The sequence below is a fragment of the Myotis nattereri genome (genome assembly GCF_964212035.1).
Source record: "Myotis nattereri genome assembly, chromosome: 3".
Taxonomy (NCBI): Eukaryota; Metazoa; Chordata; class Mammalia; order Chiroptera; family Vespertilionidae; genus Myotis; species Myotis nattereri.
In genome coordinates, this window is record NC_138077.1 from 171312709 (window position 1) to 171330725 (window position 18017).

An 18017-nucleotide genomic window follows, 5' to 3' on the forward strand; every position below is an offset into this window, starting at 1 on the left:
AAATATCAAAAATTTCTATATGTGACATGGCACCAGAGTTAAGTTAGGGTTTTCAAAATGCTAACATGCCAAGCTCAAAAGGTTCGCCATCACTGGTCTAATGAGTCAACTAGAAATGCAGCAGAAAGCAGCAAGGATGAACTCGGGGTGGAGGAGGCAGAGGGACCCAGCCCCAATGCCTGCCTCCTCTCTCTGCAGCCAGCTCAGCCTTTGCTTTCGTTCTCTGAGGCAGGGTCCATCCCCTAGAAGCCTGGCCATTTCCTGGATCCGAGGAACATTCCTGAACAGAAATCGGCTTCTCCTAAGTGAGAGCTGAGCATCAAGAGAGAGGAGAAAAGTGAAATTTCAGAGTTGGGCCCCAAACAATTCCAACCCCATTATCTCACTGCAGTGCTCACCACAGCCCACAGAAAACAGGCCTGACTCACAGACCACAGCAATGCTGAGGGGCAGGGAAGCGTGGCTGCTGCTGCTGGCCAGCCTCTCAGGGCTCCGTCTCCTGCTAGTCCAAGGGACACGTGTGTTGGGGTGTCTCTCTGGAAGCCACAAAGGGAGGGAAGACGGCTCTGACCCATGCCCACCCCCACTGCTCTAGGGCCCCAGCCACCTCCCTCTTCCTCCCTTGAGCTTTTAGCTCCCAAACCTGTAGCCAAGTGGGGTCAGGGGAAGCAGCTGAATTATGACCAGGGACGAGGAGGAAATCTGTGAAGCCATTCCAGGGGCCACAGACCTGGGAGTGTCTGCAGCTGATTCAACAGATGGGGAGGCAGGGAAGGGTCATGGAAAGAGAGTGAGATTCAGGTCAAAATTCCACTTCCACCACATGGTAGCTGGGAACCTGGAGCAAATTACTTAATTCTGTTGAGCTTCAGTTGCCTCAACTCCAAAGTGAGAATAATAACGCCTCGCTTGGAGGGCTACTCGAAAGCGTCTAGCCCAACACCTGAAGCAGAATAGGTGTCTGGGAAATCTGGCTTTTAACTGCAGGTATTGCTCACACAACTCATAAGGCACTCAGCCTATACAGTCTATTGGCGGTGGACTTCATCCGCCTGGCTAGTCTTACAGGCAGCTGGAGGGCAGTAACTGTGTTATACATTCTCTTGTTCCCATAGCATCACACACTTAATGTGGGTCAGTACTTGTTTCCTGGATGACTGATACAGCCAGATATCGAGATCTGGGGCAGGGTAGAGACAATAATGCTAAAACTAACAGAGTCTCTGGCACCCAAGGCACAGTTATCACCCCTTAATAAGTACAAAACAGGGGTATTTGCACACCTTTCTTCCACCCGGGAGAAGCAGCCAGTCCGTGGAAGAGGCAATACGAAGTATTGGTAAACCATGTGGGGCTGAGCTGCCCTGCCTGGGGGCACGCCGCCACTATCCAGTGGTGTGACCTTGGGCAAGGTCATCTGTCAAACGGAACTATTCAAAGTACCTACCTCGCTGAGGTACTGGGAGCACTTAAAGAGTACATGGAAAGCCACATACTTGGAACAAAGCCTGGCATTTACTGTTCAGTAAGTACTCATCTTCATCTCATCATTGCCAAAGCTCAGCTGTGTTTGCTGGGCTGGACCCCATGTTAAATAGGAACACTGGACATCTCACCCCAGACAAAGACCCTGCCACCTGGAACAGGGACTCCATTCTGGGTGGCAGAGGGGTACAGAGCTGAACTTTGTTTCTGGAATAGCCCATCTGGAAACCATCAAATGCATTGCAAATGTTAGTGTTACGGTTTTTGTTTTTCCAATGCTTAAAGATCTAGAAACAATAGTACAATAAGCGTAGTCCTAGTTCCCACTTACCTGATAACCTACCATGAATCAGATACTGTGCCCACTGCTTCTCACAGGCCCACTCACTTAAGGGTCTCAATGACACTATAGAGTTGGAGCTATTTTCACCCCCATTTTAAAGAGGAGGAGAAAGATATTCAAAGGTGACTCAAGGTCCTAAATGGGATTCTAACGCAGGTCTGTTGGCTCTCAAGCCTATGCTTTTAACCACTATAATACACCTGTGGATTGAGTGTTCTAAGATGAGTAAGATGCCAGTGGGTTTAAGACATCCAGGCCAATGCCAGTAATCTTGCTCTCGGGTTCTGAGAGTTCTGCTTCCATCCCCTCCACAGGTATCCTGACATCTCGGCACCACCAGGCGCGTGGCGGTGCTTTGCTACGTAAGGCCTCCTGAGAATCACCTTCCTCTCTCTCCTTCCAAGCTAACCACGCCACACTGACTGTCCTCACCTCGGAAGGACCCAGCCTACACCAACCCCGCTAGGATCAGCTTTCAGTGTACGGATTTTAAGCCTAGCACAGATAACTTTCTTTCTAATTAGGACATCCAAACAAAACAAAATACTCTCCTCCCTCTCAACAACAAATCTGTTTTCTTTCTGAAACAAAACAAGAATTTTATAACTGAGAAATAAAAGACATCAAGAAATAGCAGCTTATTTTGCTTTAATATCCCAAAATATTTGCGTGAATAGGACTATGTTGCAAAACAAGGCAGAAATCTGTAGACAAGTACGTCTCACTCTGAGGGAAGAACTGATTGGAGAGAAGGCACCAGGAGTTGCGTTTTGCTGGACTCCGTGTAAACAACAAACGGGGGGAAAGGGTCACCAAGGAGAAGAAGGTTGCACTGTCATTTCACTGGCACATCCTAAAGATGAAAAGTGGCCTCATTAGCTAGTGCTGAGACGCTCTGCTCAACCTCCACCTCGCATTGTAGTGTAAACAGAACTTGGTGCTAAGGAGGCAAATACCCACACAGCAGCAGTGGGCAGGGGCATGAAAAGGACTGACATTGCCCTAGCCCGTTTGGCTCAGTGGGTAGAGCATTGGCCTTCGGACTGAAGGGTCCCCTGTTCGATTCCGGCCAAGGGCACATGCCCGGGTTGCGGGCTCAATCCCCAGTGTGGGCCATGCAGGAGGCAGCCCATCAATGATTTCTCTCATCATTGATGTTTCTACCTCTCACTCCCTCTCCCTTCCTCTCTGAAATCAATAAAAATATCAAAAAAGAAAAGGACTGACATTAACATAAGCCCTGGGTCCTTGCTGCCCCTTTCCCACATGGCTCCTACCATGCATCTGGATTGGCAGTGCTTTGCAAACATACCCTTCATCAGAAACTGGTTAGTGGGAAAACCAAATCCTAAAAAGCCTGGGTGAACACATGTTATTTCTATCCATGCTCTTCAATCAGATGCGCTGGAGGGTCCTGGGGTGGAGAGACGTACTGCATCTGGCCTGTCTTCTTAGGTGATGACGGTAGGTGCGGTGCGCCCCGTCCTTTCCTGGAGCTGGGAGACCTTCAGAGCAATGGAAACCAGAGGGCCCAGCATGACCTGAGGGAGACAGAAAAAGAAGAGCCTTTTCCATCACTTTCTCTAGACACAGACCCCTCGCTCCATCCCTGACTTTGCCTTTGAGCTCCCGGCCCACCTGTCCGACTGCCTGTGTCCCAAAGGCTCCTTGAACTCCACCAGTCTAAAAACAGACCCGTTCTTCCCCCACCAGCTTTCTCTGCTGCAGTGGATCAACACTACAATCTATCACATAAAGCAAAGGGACAACTAAGAGTCATTCTTGACCTTTCTTCTCCCACAAACCTTTTTCCAATCTATCAGTAAGCATAAGTTTGTGGGTTTTCTTCCTTCTAAACATCTCTCAACAGCACCCATTTGTCTCCATCCCAGAGCCAAAACTCTTGCTAAATCAATGTTCTCTCTCTTACCTGGAATACTGGTGCTTCCAGATCCACTTCTGCATCCTCCACTTTGTTTCCCACCCTGAACCCAAAGAGGTCTTTTCAAAATGCAACTACACCCCCCCCCCACCCTCCTCTCACTTTAAAAAATTCTCCTGTTGCTTAAGTAAATATTTAATATAAAAAATAAAAACTACTTATCTAGTTGAACAGCCCTTTTTACAGATGAGGAAAAAGATATCCAAAGAGGAGGTCTGACCAGGTTACTCAAGGGCGGAGCCAAAGAAGCACATTTTCTACTGCCCACTGTTGCTTTTCCTCATTGAATCCACCAGCTCATTCTACCTAGGTGAGAACTAGAGAACCGGCTCCACATGCTGACCACACCACTTGCCACTTCCCCTTGGGGCTCCCACAGTCCCAACAAAGTACTGGGGCTGAGGCCCAGCAGCTCCAGAGTGAGGGGAGGCATCTCCCCAGCCGGGATGGTGGCACACTGGGCACTGTGGGCATCCTGGACCTTCGGTGCCCTCCCATCTCCTCTCGGCTATGGTCCAGAAGAAATCTATCTTTCACTCATTCTTTGTCAGTCATTAGGACAAAGAAACACAATTCCTTCCTCTTTTTCTCTTTCTCTGTTATTCTGTGGGTCTACATTATTCTGTGGGTCTACAATGCAGATAGCAATGCCTTTCGTTTAAGTTTTAGGGATGCCTGCAGAGATCTGGTGATGACTGAGCTGGAGTCTGGGAAGAGTGTAGAGAGAAGTATCCTCCCACCGCCCTCTTTTTGTAATAAAAACAACTACAGGGGCCACTCAAAAGCTAATCCTATGTGCCAGACTCAGTGTTCAGAATTTTGCATCCATTGTTTCATTAAATCCCTCTAAGAACTCTATGAAGCAGGCAGTATTCTGGCATTTCACAGACAAGGGAACCAAGGCTCAGAACACTGACACGACTTACCCAGGGACAGGCAGCTAAGTGGCAGACACTGAATGAAAAGCACTCTCTCTCGCCCTAACTGGACTGGCTCAGTGGATAGAGCGTCGGCCTGTGGACTGAAGGGTCCCAGGTTCGATTCCGGTCAGGGGCATGTGCCTTGGTGCGGGCACGTCCCCAGTGGGGGTGTGCGGGAGGCAGCTGATCGATGTTTCTCTCTTATCGATGTTTCTAGTTCTCTATCCCTCTCCCTTCCTCTCTGTAAAAAAATCAATAAAATATATTAAAAAGAAAAAAAAGAAAAGCACGATCTCTCTAACTCCAAAACGTATGCTCAAAACCACGGTGCCAGGGATTTTCAAGTGAGTTTCAGAGAATTTTAATTAGGTGTTAGAAGAAAAATAAGCTTTGTGGAAAAATAAGCACGGTGAATGCTATTTGAACAGGTGTCTCTTCTCAGAGCAGTGTGTTGTGAATTGCCAAAAAGGGGTTAACGCACAGCACGTCCTAATCATTTTCAGCTCGGAGCTCTGGTTGGGGAGCATCCGCCAAGACAAGGACTGCACCTGGGAACACTGTACCCTGTGTCACTGCTTCCCCTAGGCTCCCCCACCGGGCGTCTGCCCTCTAAGGTCTCTGTCCCGTCCCTGGCTCCCAGGGTCCCTCGACACTCTGACATACTTCTGGAGACTCCTTGCTTTTTTTGTTTGCTGTTGGTTTTTTTAAAAAATATATTTTTATTGATTTTAGAGAGGAAGAGAGATAGAAACACCAATGATGAGAACCATTGATTGGCTACCTCCAGCATGCCCCCTACTGGGAACCAAGCCCGAAACACAGGCATGTGCCCTGACTGGAATTTGAACCCTGACCTCCTGGTTCATAGGTCAACGTTGGCTCAACCACTGAGCCATGCTGGCCAGGCTCTGGAGACTCTTTGGATGGAACTGGGAACTGAAGCAACCAGACTATAAGTCCACAGACTTTTTCATAGACATTTCTTGCTGTGTCATGAAACTCACTCACCAGCAAATCTAGAACCAGTGTGTGTCCTGCAGGGCAGGCAATCGGACCAGGAAAAGCAGCAAATGACCAGCTGAGGGGCCAATTCAAAGATTAGCTGTCCCAGATCTGCCACTTTCCAGGCGTGCGAACCTATTAATTGTTGCTTAACCTTCCCGTGCCTCAGTTTCCTTATCCGCAGTAGGGATAATAACAGATTCTACCTCATTTGAGAATGAAATGAGTATACCCGTGTAATGGGTTTAGGACAGAGCTTGGCAAATAGCAAATGCTCAGATAATTGTCAGCTGTCACTGTTGTGATGACAAACTGAAGGAGACATGTAGAAAAGTGAGAGCACCTATTTGACAATGGAGCCACTATCATTCCTTCCAACAGAGAGAACTAGTCAGGGTCCAGGTCTTGGGCATTACCTGGGGGTCCTGGTGGATCTTGGCGATGTCCTTCTCATAGCTGTCGATATACAGTCGAATGGTGGCCCCTGCGCTCCCAGTGCCACTCAGTCGAAAGATGATGCGAGAACCATCAGCAAAAATGAGCCGCAAGCCCTGGAAAAGATAAGCACACATTTTCCACCCCATATGCGGAAGGGAGATTGAAGGCTAGCAAATTACAAGGCGTGCATTTGGAGATCTAACCTCATTGGTATTTGATCAATCAGAGGATTAGATCCTTGATCAATGGCAGCAGCCGAGCCCTCAGTCAACCCGTCTCTGCATCCAAGCAATGGAGGCTGAGCTCATGGGGGAGAAGCATTTGCAAGGCCGGGCAGGAGACCTGATGCCAGGGGGGCTGGGTGATGCCAGGCCCATCTTCCCTCCCTGCTCCACTGTGATTTATGGACTAACCATTCCAGTTTGAAGCTTAATAAAGCAAATAAATAAATAAGCCAGCAAATGTCAAAAGTCAACCCCCAGACTGGGGGGAAACATGGACAGAATGAACTGAAACCTGAGCAGATGTTTCAGGCGGACCAGGGGAAGAACTCTTTGCAAAAGACTGATGGAGAGGCTCCAAAAGAGAACAGGAGGCCACAGGCCCCACAAGGCAGAGACAGGCTACTCCCCACCCATCAAGCAGGATCCAGCGGCCAGTCTACCACCGATGTCTGAGGGCTAAAAGCGGTCCATGTGGGTGCAATGCCAAGCCCAGCCCCCTCTCTCTGCTGCCCTTGCCTTTCCCTCCCTGGACGCATCTCTCATCCTCAATAATCTCCTTGCTTCGGAGGAAAAGGATGGGGACTCCTGGGTAGATATGGCACAGCCTGAGGTAAGGAGACTGGGCAGGACAGTTATCTGAAGATGCTTCAGTCTTTAGGAATTTTTCCATAAACAGGAGAGGTTTGTTTAAGCCAAAGTCTGGCCAGAAGGCAAGACACCACGCCACACCGGCTGGTCATCACCAAACCCCATCCAGTGTTTGCCATTCAGCAGTGGAGACAGCAGATGAAATACAGAGGACAGTCCCAGGTTGGTCATCGTGGCAAGATGTAGTTCATCCCCATTCACCAGGGCTTGCTTTCTAGAAACACACCAGGATCCGTCTCCTTCTTCCACAGCTTCAACGTGAAGTTTCTAAATTCTTTGCACTTGATTGCAGATGCTACATCTACCTCAGATTTTCCCTCCTACCTGGTCTTCCATCTAAATACTCAGATTTTCTTACAGAATGTGGAGCTGCTGACTTCCTCCTCAGAGTAGAGAGCAGGGCCGGGGTTCATGGCGACACCCCTCCTGCCCTCTTCCGCTCCCCTCCTCCCTCCTCACAGCTGCTGGATGCCGTGCAGGGTTGGGGGTTGTTTTTCCCTCTCTGAAGGCTCTGCTACAAACACGTCTGCTCTCTTCTACTCTTCCACCCCTGGGCCCCACCCTCCCTTTTGTAACCACCCCCTTCCTCCATCCAGGCCTCTCTTATTCTAATTATCTCAGACATAATTTACAATCGCCTGTACTAGACCCAAAGTTCTCACAGATGGTGAAAAGGCATAGGGAAGAAAAGCTGCTGGGTTAGAATTTTGAGAAAGGGAGACCCCAGGCACTTTGTTATCTGTTTCTAAATGAGAAATGCGTTCATTCTGTTTCGGCAGAGGAACCAGAAGAGAGAGGACCGTGGGCCCTGAGTGTTTGTGAGAAGCCTGGAGAAGGGCTGACCCAGCCTGCAGCCTTGGTCCCTGACACCCAAAGCGGGAAACCCTAACCGCGCTATCTCCATCCAGACACGGCCCAGGTCGCAGGCGTGAGGTCAGGGTTGGCTGTGAGTCACGTGCTGCAGATAATAACAGTGAATGTTTCTGTGAATGGCTTATCTCTTTCTCTTCTTTCTTAGAAACTGGAATATATCAGTCTATAAAAATGACTCTCACGCCGGCTCTCTGCTATAATCTCTTGAAGGAAACGAGGAGGGTTGATTCCAAAGGCTGCAGTTCTTTGTTTGTTTGTTTTTAGATCCTGGAGCTCCTCTCTGAACACACGCTCAACACAACATCTTGCATGTGATTCTAGAGCAGTGGTTCTCAACCTTCCTAATGCTGCGACCCTTTAATACAGTTCCTCATGTTGTGGTGACCCCCAACCATAAAATTATTTTCGTTGCTACTTCATAACTGTAATGTTGCTACTGTTATGAATCGTAATGTAAATATCTGATATGCAGGATGTATTTTCATTGTTACAAATTGAACATAACTAAAGCATAGCGATTAATCAAAAAAACAATATGTAGTTATATATGTGTTTTCCGATGGTCTTAGGCGACCCCTGTGAAAGGGTCGTTCGACCCCCAAAGGGGTTGCGACCCACAGGTTGAGAACCACTGTTCTAGAGGTACAAGGCTAAGCACTAGGCTAAGCACTGCAGGATGAGGGCCGAGGGGAGTGCAAACAACCTGGGCGAAACCACTTCCCCTGTGAGAACATGTGCACACCGCGTGACGCAGCCAAAAACCAGTTGAGAAGAGCTACCCTGGATAACAGGGCAGCAGGAGAGAAATGACCATAAGGCCTTTTCCTGTTTTTCCCTTGAGATTTCAGAGATGGCGTTCTAAGGCTTTTCTCCCACACAAGTCTGTTCCTACCTGATTTCTCGAAATGCTTCCGTCCACCGGATCACTGTATTCAAAGTTATCGACCTTCTCCACGGTGTAAACTTTGTCACCCACTGGGAACTGCTTCCCCGCAAAGGAGCGATCAGGTATCAGGGCCTCCAGGTCTTTCATCATTTTGTTGGCGCCCTCGGCCTCCACCTCCTCGTAATCGTACCTGGAAGAAGAAGTCACGAAGTTGAGACCCGCGGGCTGCCTCCAGATCCCACCAATGTATATCGGCACTTTCTTCATCATGTGTTTGGCCCTCTCCCAAACCACCTAACTTCAGAAGAAGCTGGCAAAAAGATGAGCCTGTCAGTCCCCGGGGATGGAGCAGGCCAGGGATGAAAGGAAGGGATCGGAGGATTTCAGGGAAGGGTTAGGAGCTTTTCCACAGAAGAAAGCTCGAAGGAGCTTCAAAGGGTTTTGAGAGATACTATCTAACGTGTAACCATCACATCCTGAGGAGGTAGAATTAAAAGCCCTGTTATCTCTCGGGAACTCTGCACAAAGGAGCACGTGACTCAGGCAGCTTCTCTTCCAGACGCTTGGAGCTTCTGTGGGATCAGCGCTGGCACTGCTCCCAGGCTGGGACCGGCCCGAGGCTGCTGAGACTTTGGCGAAGGAGAGTTCCAGTCTCCACAGGAGCTTCCTAAAGAAGGGCCAAGTTTTTATTGACCAGATGAAGGAGCCAAACCCCAACTCTTTCCATCTGAAATGCCTCCGTCCTTTCAGTGAGAGGTGATTTTAATCAAAACTGCTTTGGGTTCACCCTGACAGAGGTGACCTGGAGTGGATGCAAAAGGACCAAGAAATCCCTGACTGCGTGGCTCAGTTGGTTGGATCGTTGCCCCATGCACAGAAAGGTTGAGGGTTCGATTCCCGGTCAGGGCACATACTGAGGTTGTGAGTTCCATCCCCAGTCTGGGCCCATATGGGAAGGCAGCCAATTGATGTTTCTCTCTCATATCTTCTCTCTCTCTCTCTCTCTCTCTCTCTCTCATCAATAGGCATGTCCTTGGGTGAGGATTAAGAAATAAATTTTTAAAATTAAATTAAAATTTTTTTAAAAGAACCAAGAAAAAAAAGTGCACCAAGAATGAAATTCTATGACTACTGTTTTTCCTCCGAGAACTATTCTGACTTCTTTCTCAGGAGGATGCTTTTCTTGATCTAGTGGCACACACCCTCTTGAGAGAGTTATTTTGTAGAGGCTCACGATAGCAGAGTCTATATTTATTTGCAATAGTGAAACAAATATGACATGCGCAAGGTGACACCTCTGAGACATGAGAAATACCAGGGAATGGAGGACAACCTATTCTGGCTCCAGGATTCTATGAATCAAGGACAGCAGTCGCCTTCATCTTGGAGTCAGCTCTTTCCCCCAGTTAAAATGATAAACAGCCAGAAATTACAACCAGGTGTTTGTGCTTTACATCTGTGACCTTTGGGTGTTCAGGGGAAATGTTCTATAAATCCTAGGCACAGAGTGGTATAATGGAAAGAATGTGGGCTTTGGAATCAGACAGAACAAACTATGAATCCAGACTCTGTTGGTGACTAACTGTGGAGCTATGGGCAAGTTGCTTCATCTCTCAGAATCTCAGCTGCCTTATTAATAACTGTTCTGTGGCTGACATGAAGCAATGTGTGCAAACGTGCCTAGCACTTTTGTTCTACAAAAGTGGACTACAACGGCCCTAGCTGGTTTGGCTCAACGAATAGAGCATCAGCCTGAGGATCAAAGGGTCCCGGGTTCAATTCCCGTCAAGGGCATGTACCTTGTTTACAGGCTCCTCACTGGCCCAGGCCCTGGTCAGGGATACTGCAGGAGGCAACCAATCGATGTGTTTCTCTCACATTGATATTTCTCTCTTGTCTTTCCCTCTATCTTCCACTCTCCCTAAAAATCAATGGAAAAATATCCTCGGGTGAGGATTAACAACAACAAAAAAAGTGGACTACAACGGCGTCTTAACTAACAATCAGTGCAGGTTCTAAGAACTTTATTTGCAACATTTATTGCAATATTTGGTTAGCAGTTATTTGACATTAATAAAAATATGTTAAAATAGTTTTTAGATAGAGACTTTAACTCAGTTAAGAGGGACCCAGTCTCTAAACAAGCCTTCCTAACATTATTCCACCTTGACTACTGTTTGCTTGTTAACTCATTCATTTGTCTATTCAAAGCATACTTACAAGTGTCAACTATGAGCTAGGTGTTTGATGATACCATGGAGCATGACAACAGACGGGGTTCTGCTTTTGTGATACTCTATGCTCTAGAGCAGCCGTGGGCAAACTACGGCCCGTGGGCCGGATCCGGCCCATTTGAAATGAATAAAACTAAAAAAAAAAAAAGACCGTACCCTTTTATGTAATGATGTTTACTTTGAATTTATATTAGTTCACACAAACACTCCATCCATGCTTTTGTTCCGGCCCTCCGGTCCAGTTTAAGAACCCATTGTGGCCCTCGAGTCAAAAAGTTTGCCCACCCCTGCTCTAGAGAGTTCATGACGACTGTTCTGAATTACCAGGTTTTTCTGGTCCTTAGAGAATGGAGATCCTTGCCTTCCCAGGCTACCGTGTGGCAGTCATTACTTATACCTCCCACAAAAGAGTAACTTGGAGGAAGAAGAGAACATTGAACTTGTCCAAAGTTGATGAAAGAATTCTGATGAAGGAGGACAAGTTGCTAAAGGTTGAATTCTTTTTTATTATCCAGAGATCACGGACTCTCATACCTGTGATATTTTTTTTCAATTCTCTCATTTAACTCGCCTATTTTATAGAAAAGGCAAACAGGTCCAGAGAAATTACAACTGTTTTTCACAGATTAATAATTTACCTAATATCTTTTTTTTCTCATATTTCCTTTCCTTAGAGGTCCAGGAGAAATTCTGTTAAATCTTCACACATATTGGGGAAAGGGAAATTGAAACTAATGAAAAGCACTACTGGTAATAATAATAAGTGAATGTGTTTAAAAATAGAAGTATGCTCGTTACAGAAGAATTGCTAAGTATTTTAAATATTTTGTTCACTGCTGAATCCCTAGTGGCCTGGTGGAAAGTAGGTACACAATCAATATATGTTGAATCAATGAATGAAGTATTAACAAGTACACAGCCTTTGGGGACCTATTTTAATGAGTTAGAAAAGTTAATTTGGACTAAGCATAGTCATTTCCATAATTTCAGAAAAAAGTTTCCGTACTTTTAGGGCCCCAGAGTTTATAAAACACTTTCAGATTCATATTTCATTTAATTTACTCAATAGCTGGACTGTTATTTCCATTCCCACGAATGAGAAAACTGAGTACAGAGAGAGGTTAAATGACTTCCCAATCTATTAAGGGGCAGAAATAAAATTTGAATCCATTTTTCTGAATCTAAATCCAGCACTGTTATCATGTCCACTTGAGAGGTACATTTAAAAGGCTTTAAAAACATTTATTCTTTTGAATAATGTTAACTAAATTTTGTAAGCCTCGTTTTTTATGGATAACATAAAGGCTGACTTCATCTTGACCCAAATGAATTATTTTTAAAATCCCCAGTTGGTAGAGGCTGGATGAACTAGAGTTTTATTATCGGTTAAGACAGGAAAGAATCTGTATGCAGGAGAATTCCCTCTGCCCACTTCCCCACCCTACCTCACCCCCCAGCCAGGCTGTGGCTTACCTGGTGAAGAAATTCCGGCCATACTTCTGCCAGTGATCTTTGAGAATGTCCTCCACACTCTGTTTGCGGGTGGCTAGGATGGAGAGCCAGGCAAGGACAGCCCAGAGACCATCTTTCTCACGAATGTGGTCAGAACCTGGTCGGGGGAGAGCAAACAGCTTGAGAAACATGATTTCTCCAAAATACTTGGAAATAAACTCAACAGTAAACATGTAGATCCAGCCAAAGAGAAATTAAAACTTCACTGAAAAACTTGGGTGCACGGAAGGAATCACATATTAAATAGAGCAACATAATATTGAAAAGTTGATGCCTCCCAAAGTAATTTTAAAAATTTAATGCAAATGTCAATAAAAATGTCAGTGGAATAACCTGGTGAAATTTGATATAGTAATGATAAAGTGTTAATGTGAGTGTTGAAAAAAACAAATCATAAATAAAAAAACAGCAGAGAATAAAACCATTAAAATTTTTCCATAATTAAAATAATTTGATAGTTTAATGGAACAAAATAAAGCACCTAGGAAGAGGTCTAAGTCTGTATGAGATTTGAATATATCAGAAAGGTACCTCTTCAGGGCTGTAGGAGAAAAATGGATTACTTTTTAAATAATATTTGGTTAAGTAGCTAGATAGTTAAAAAAAAAAATTCAAGTTTTTCCCCCAATAAAACACCATACTAAAAAAAAAAAAAAAGATAGATAGATAGATGGCATATTCAAATGTAAAAATTGGAAACCTTTAAATACTATAAAAATATATAAATGCTTTTTTTAAAACCTTGGTGGTAATAAATACATGTAAATTCAGAATTCATAAAGGGAAAAAAATCAATGTATTAGTGTACATAAAGATTAGCATTTCTATTAGTAAAGCTACTATAGATAAAACTAAAAGGTAATTTGAAAACTTAAAAAAACACATTTGCAGCCTGGCCAGTGTTGCTCAGTGGTTGAGCATCGATCTATGAACCAAGAGCTCACGGTTCGATTCCTGGTCAGGGCAAATGCCCGGGTTGCAGGCTCGATCCCCAGTAGGGGGCATGCAGGAGGCAGCCAATCAATAATTCTCTCTCATCATTGATATTTCTATGAAATCAATAGAAATATTTTTCCCTTCCTCTCTGAAATCAATAAAAATATTTTTAAAAAACACACACATTTGCAATGTAAAGTAGATGTTTAATATACTCAGAATAGGAAAATTCTTATATTTAACAAGAAAGCAAAACCTCAATAGAAAAACAGGCCAAGGATATAAATACATAACTCACTAAAGAAAAAATACAGGTTCCCAATTAATAAAATAAAAAGCTAGCACTGTTTTTGAGAAAATAAAGTTAAAACCACAATAAGAAACTGCCACTTGCTTGACAAGTGGCCACAGATTTCAAAATGAGAACACCACGTATTGGGAGAGGGGTGAGGGAAATAGAACTCCAACATGGGGTTTCTGGGAGGGGTAAAGTCCTTCTGGAGAGCAATTTGGCAAAAAGTATCAAAGCCTTAAAAACGGACCTACTTGTGGATCCAGCTACTCCAATATTAAGACATCTTTCTTTAATCAATAAGAATTTGGTTAAATAAGCTATGGTACATCTGTCTCTGGCTAAAATCTTTAGCCAAAATAACAAATTGAATGCTTTGGATGTGCTTATATGCATGGAAATCCTTTACCAAGAGCCCCATGTGGAACAGGACTCTCGTTTTTTTGCCATAAACGTCCTTATTCTTAAAAAACAGCCGAAACCGGTTTGGCTCAGTGGATAGAGCGTCGGCCTGCAGACTGAAAGGTGCCAGGTTCGATTCCGGTCAAGGGCATGTACCTGGGTTGCGGGCACATCCCCAGTGGGAGATGTGCAGGAGGCGGCTGATCGATGTTTCTCTCCCATCGATGTTTCTAACTCTCTATCTCTCTCCCTTTCTCTCTGTAAAAAATCAATAAAATATATTTTAAAAAAAATGTTGATCTCTACTTTCTGATTTTGAATAGGACTCCATAAGATCCCTCTCTGATAGTGCTTTGCATATTATCATGCCTTGAGTTATTTATGGGCTTGTCTGCCTTTCTCAACTCCCCACTGGGTCTTATTCCTCTTAGAATTGTCAGAGTATCTAGCACAGTGCTAGCTAGGTAGTAGGCATGTGGTAGGTTTGTTTCCTTCCTTCTTCATCCTTTTAGACCCAGCTCAAAGTAACCTCTCATCTCTGAGACGAGCTCCCAGCTTCCATAGGCAGTTATGAGCTACTTTCTCTCTCTTCTCTGATAGTGACCTACTCAAAACATCTGGTGCAGCCCCATCTTCCTTGAGCCTCAATCATCTATTTATGAATCTTTCAGCCCACCAACCATGTATTTCTTGGAGGCATCTCTTATTTATCCTTGTAACTCAGTCTGCTAATTAACATAGCACATGAAACACTGTATAAATAGCTAATTGTGAAGAAGTGCATGAATAAATTAATCAATTAATTAATCTACTCCAACATTTTCTCTCTCTTTCAGCTCATAAAAACACACAATTTTTTTCTTTCAAAAGATTCTCTCTTTTGTGGACACATTTGTAATACCTTAACTAATAATAATAATAAAAAAAAAGATTTTCTCTTTAATAAGTTACTGCTTTTAGAAATAACAGTTCTTAAAACCTGGATGCTGGCAAATCTAGAGATATTAGGTAAGACTTTTAGTGCATTGTATAACATATTTTGGAAATGTTTACCTAATTTTATTATCTATGGACTTTTATTTGCCTTTACTGCTATTTCAAGGAATAAAAAGTTAGCTCTCTGACTCTTAGAGCTTTTGCAAATAATGATATCCTATATAATAAAAGCCTAATATGCTAAGTGTCCAGTCGACTGGTCTGCCATTAAACCAATCAAAGCATAATATGCTAATGATATACCAAGGCCACTCAACTGCTCGCTATGACGTGCACTGACCACCAGGGGACAGATGCTCCAACCAGTAGGTTAGCTTGCTGCTGGGGTCCGGCCGATCAGGACTGGGCAAGATGGGCCGGACATGCCCTGGAGCCCTCCTGCAGTCCCTCCCCATTGGCCAACCTCCCGCATCTCTCCCTGACCCCGATTGTGCACCAGTGAGGTCTCTTGGCCTGGCCTGCATCCTCTCACAATACAGGACCCCTCGGGGGATGTCGGAGAGCTGGTTTCAGCCCGATCCCACAGGCCAGGCTGAGGGACCCCAACTGGTGCATGAATTTGTGCACCAGGCCTCTAGTGTTTTATAATAGTTCATGCTGGGAAGCAAGATCCTGGGAGCTTCCCCATTATACATACCAAGAATTCACAGAAGCATATAGGTTGGAATTACTTGTCTGTGCACTCTTCAGATTTCTTTTCTGCCTTCCTTCTTTTTTTTTTTTCCTTTCTTTTATTTTGTTTGTTTTGTTTTAGGCTAAACTGAAAGTATAGGAAGCAATGTTCCTTTGTGCTTTTCCTGCTCAAAATAAAGAATTTACATTTCTTTTATGTGAAAATGATAAGAAAATCTAAAAATCTTGCCCAACTCTGATCAAGTTACTTGAAGATAACTAAATTACACACTTAATGTTATACAAAAAATATCTGCCTTGGGTAACATAAACAAATATTCTATTCTATTTGTGTGATCTCCAGTCTCTTTGGAAGTTCTGATTAATTACACTGATCACTTTGGATGTATCAAAACTCTAATACTCAGGAAGTCTGGGTAAATTTCATTTTCCTGAGGTTCTCATGAATGATGACAAGTTACTACTGAAAAAAAAAGGTGTTCCTAAAGCTATTGTTTTTACAATTGTGGCAGTTGTGGTGCAATGGAAATGCTTTATACGTAAGAATCAGAAAACCTAAATTTGAGACTGTTATCTAGACACTGTTGACATTTGGACAAGTCACTTAACTTTTCTGAACCTTGGTTTCTTCAACTATAAAATGGGGATAAAGCCCCCTTTCTCACACAATTTTAAGGCATTACTGTGATAGAGTGGAAATATTTTATAAATGGCCAAGTACTTCATAAATATAGGATACCATTATGAATAAGGGCACCAATAAAAAAAGCTTAGGGGAAATTATGGTTTTCCACTACCCTATTAAGTTTTCAAAAATGATGTTTTTAAATGTACATTTGGAAAAGAAAATGAAAGAATACAATTCAATATGCTCTTTTCTCTGGCAGTGGGATTGCAATGTTTTTCTCTTCTTCCTTATCTAATTTTCCCATTATAAATGTGATTTACTGATATGATTTCTTTAAATTTAAAATAAACTAAGCAAAGCTGCGCTCACTTCGCTGTGAGAAGGAGGAGAGCACTGTCAGCAAGCACCGCTGACACAAAGCGGCCGCGGGTGTCACATAGGTCTCTTCCTGCGTGGTCTAGCTCAGGGACCGACTGAGCACATGGGGATTCTGCTCTTTCAGCATCTTCAACCACCTGTCACTTGACTTCAGCCTAATCAGCACCTTGTGATAAGTATAAACTCGGCTCAGTCAGGGCACATTCTGAGCCTCAGCCAAGAAAAATGTCAACCCTTGCAGAGGGAGCCAAAAGCTAACGGTTTAGGGATTAGGTTCCATTGACTAGTCTAGGCATCTCAGGAGGGGCCTGGCTCTTGTCCCCTCCTACTGACAGGCCTGCGGATGGGGACATGGCAGTTAAAAAAGAGCCACACGGAGTTCTGTGAAAGCTCTAGGGTCTGTCTTTCTGTCTTTCTCTCTGTCTCTCTCTTTCTCTGCCCGTCTCTAGCTCTCCTGCAGTCTCCTAAATATGCTGTTCTTTCTGCCTGGAAATTGCTACTCCACATGTACCTGGCTAGCAACTTCTCCAACTACTTTAAAATTTACTCAATGCAGCATGCCTTCCTTCTCGCCTTTGTGATTACCAGTATTCCATCCCAGCCTGTCTCTGCTTACCCCACCCTAGACGGTGAGTGGTCCCCGGCTAGTGCCTGGCATACAGTCAGCTCTCAATAAGGTTTTCCCCAAACAATGGTCAGACCCCAGTAGACTGGCTAGGAGGTTCAGGAGTCCTGTCCTCTTTGGCTTTCATTGCACAGAGGACTTCACTCTGAAAGGCCAGCTAAGCTCCTCAGAAAGCCTTTTCCAGATCACACCAGCCCCAGAGGGGCTCCGCCCAGTCACCCCCAAACTTTCCACTTAGTAATTAATCCCGCACTGGCTGGGGACTGCCCCCTGGAACTTGGTTTCCTATGGAGAAACATAGTAGGCATCTGACGAGCAGGAACTGTGTCTTAACCCAAACTCCATTTTATGCTCAAGAAACAGGAATCAGTGCCTTCATGCTCCAAGTACATGAGAAAATATCAAGGTGAGTACGACGTGCTCCCTGCCCTCATAGATGAGCACAGACATACAGGTGAGGGAGACAGACGTGCAGGTAACAACTGAACTGAGTTTCTTATAATTAGCGTATTAGCCTCATTCTATTGGGGTATTATCTCTGGGAACTTCAGAGGTGGGATGTGCCAACCTTCCCGTGGGTTTTTACCCACAGGGAAATGTGCTCAAGAGATTGCAGATTA

General features: G+C 44.5%; 1 protein-coding gene across 4 annotated transcripts in view; it reads right to left on the reverse strand.

Moving 5' to 3' along the window:
• Window positions 1-2409: 2409 nt before the first annotated feature.
• Window positions 2410-18017, reverse strand: part of PGM1 (phosphoglucomutase 1) — a 56633-nt gene continuing 41025 nt past the window's right edge. The window contains exons 8-12 of one of the 4 annotated variants that reach the window (XR_013995664.1): window positions 12469-12604; window positions 8768-8951; window positions 6109-6243; window positions 3141-3369; window positions 2461-2681 (exon numbers count right to left, since the gene is read on the reverse strand). Coding sequence is in view for 1 of the 4 variants with exons in the window: in XM_081086286.1 (XP_080942412.1) it covers window positions 3280-3369; window positions 6109-6243; window positions 8768-8951; window positions 12469-12604 (545 nt within the window). In the remaining 3 variants the exon portion in view is untranslated. Of the gene's footprint in view, window positions 3370-6108; window positions 6244-8767; window positions 9429-12468; window positions 12605-18017 lie in introns of all 4 variants that reach the window. The other 3 variants (XR_013995665.1, XM_081086286.1, XR_013995666.1) reach the window with 3 other exon arrangements.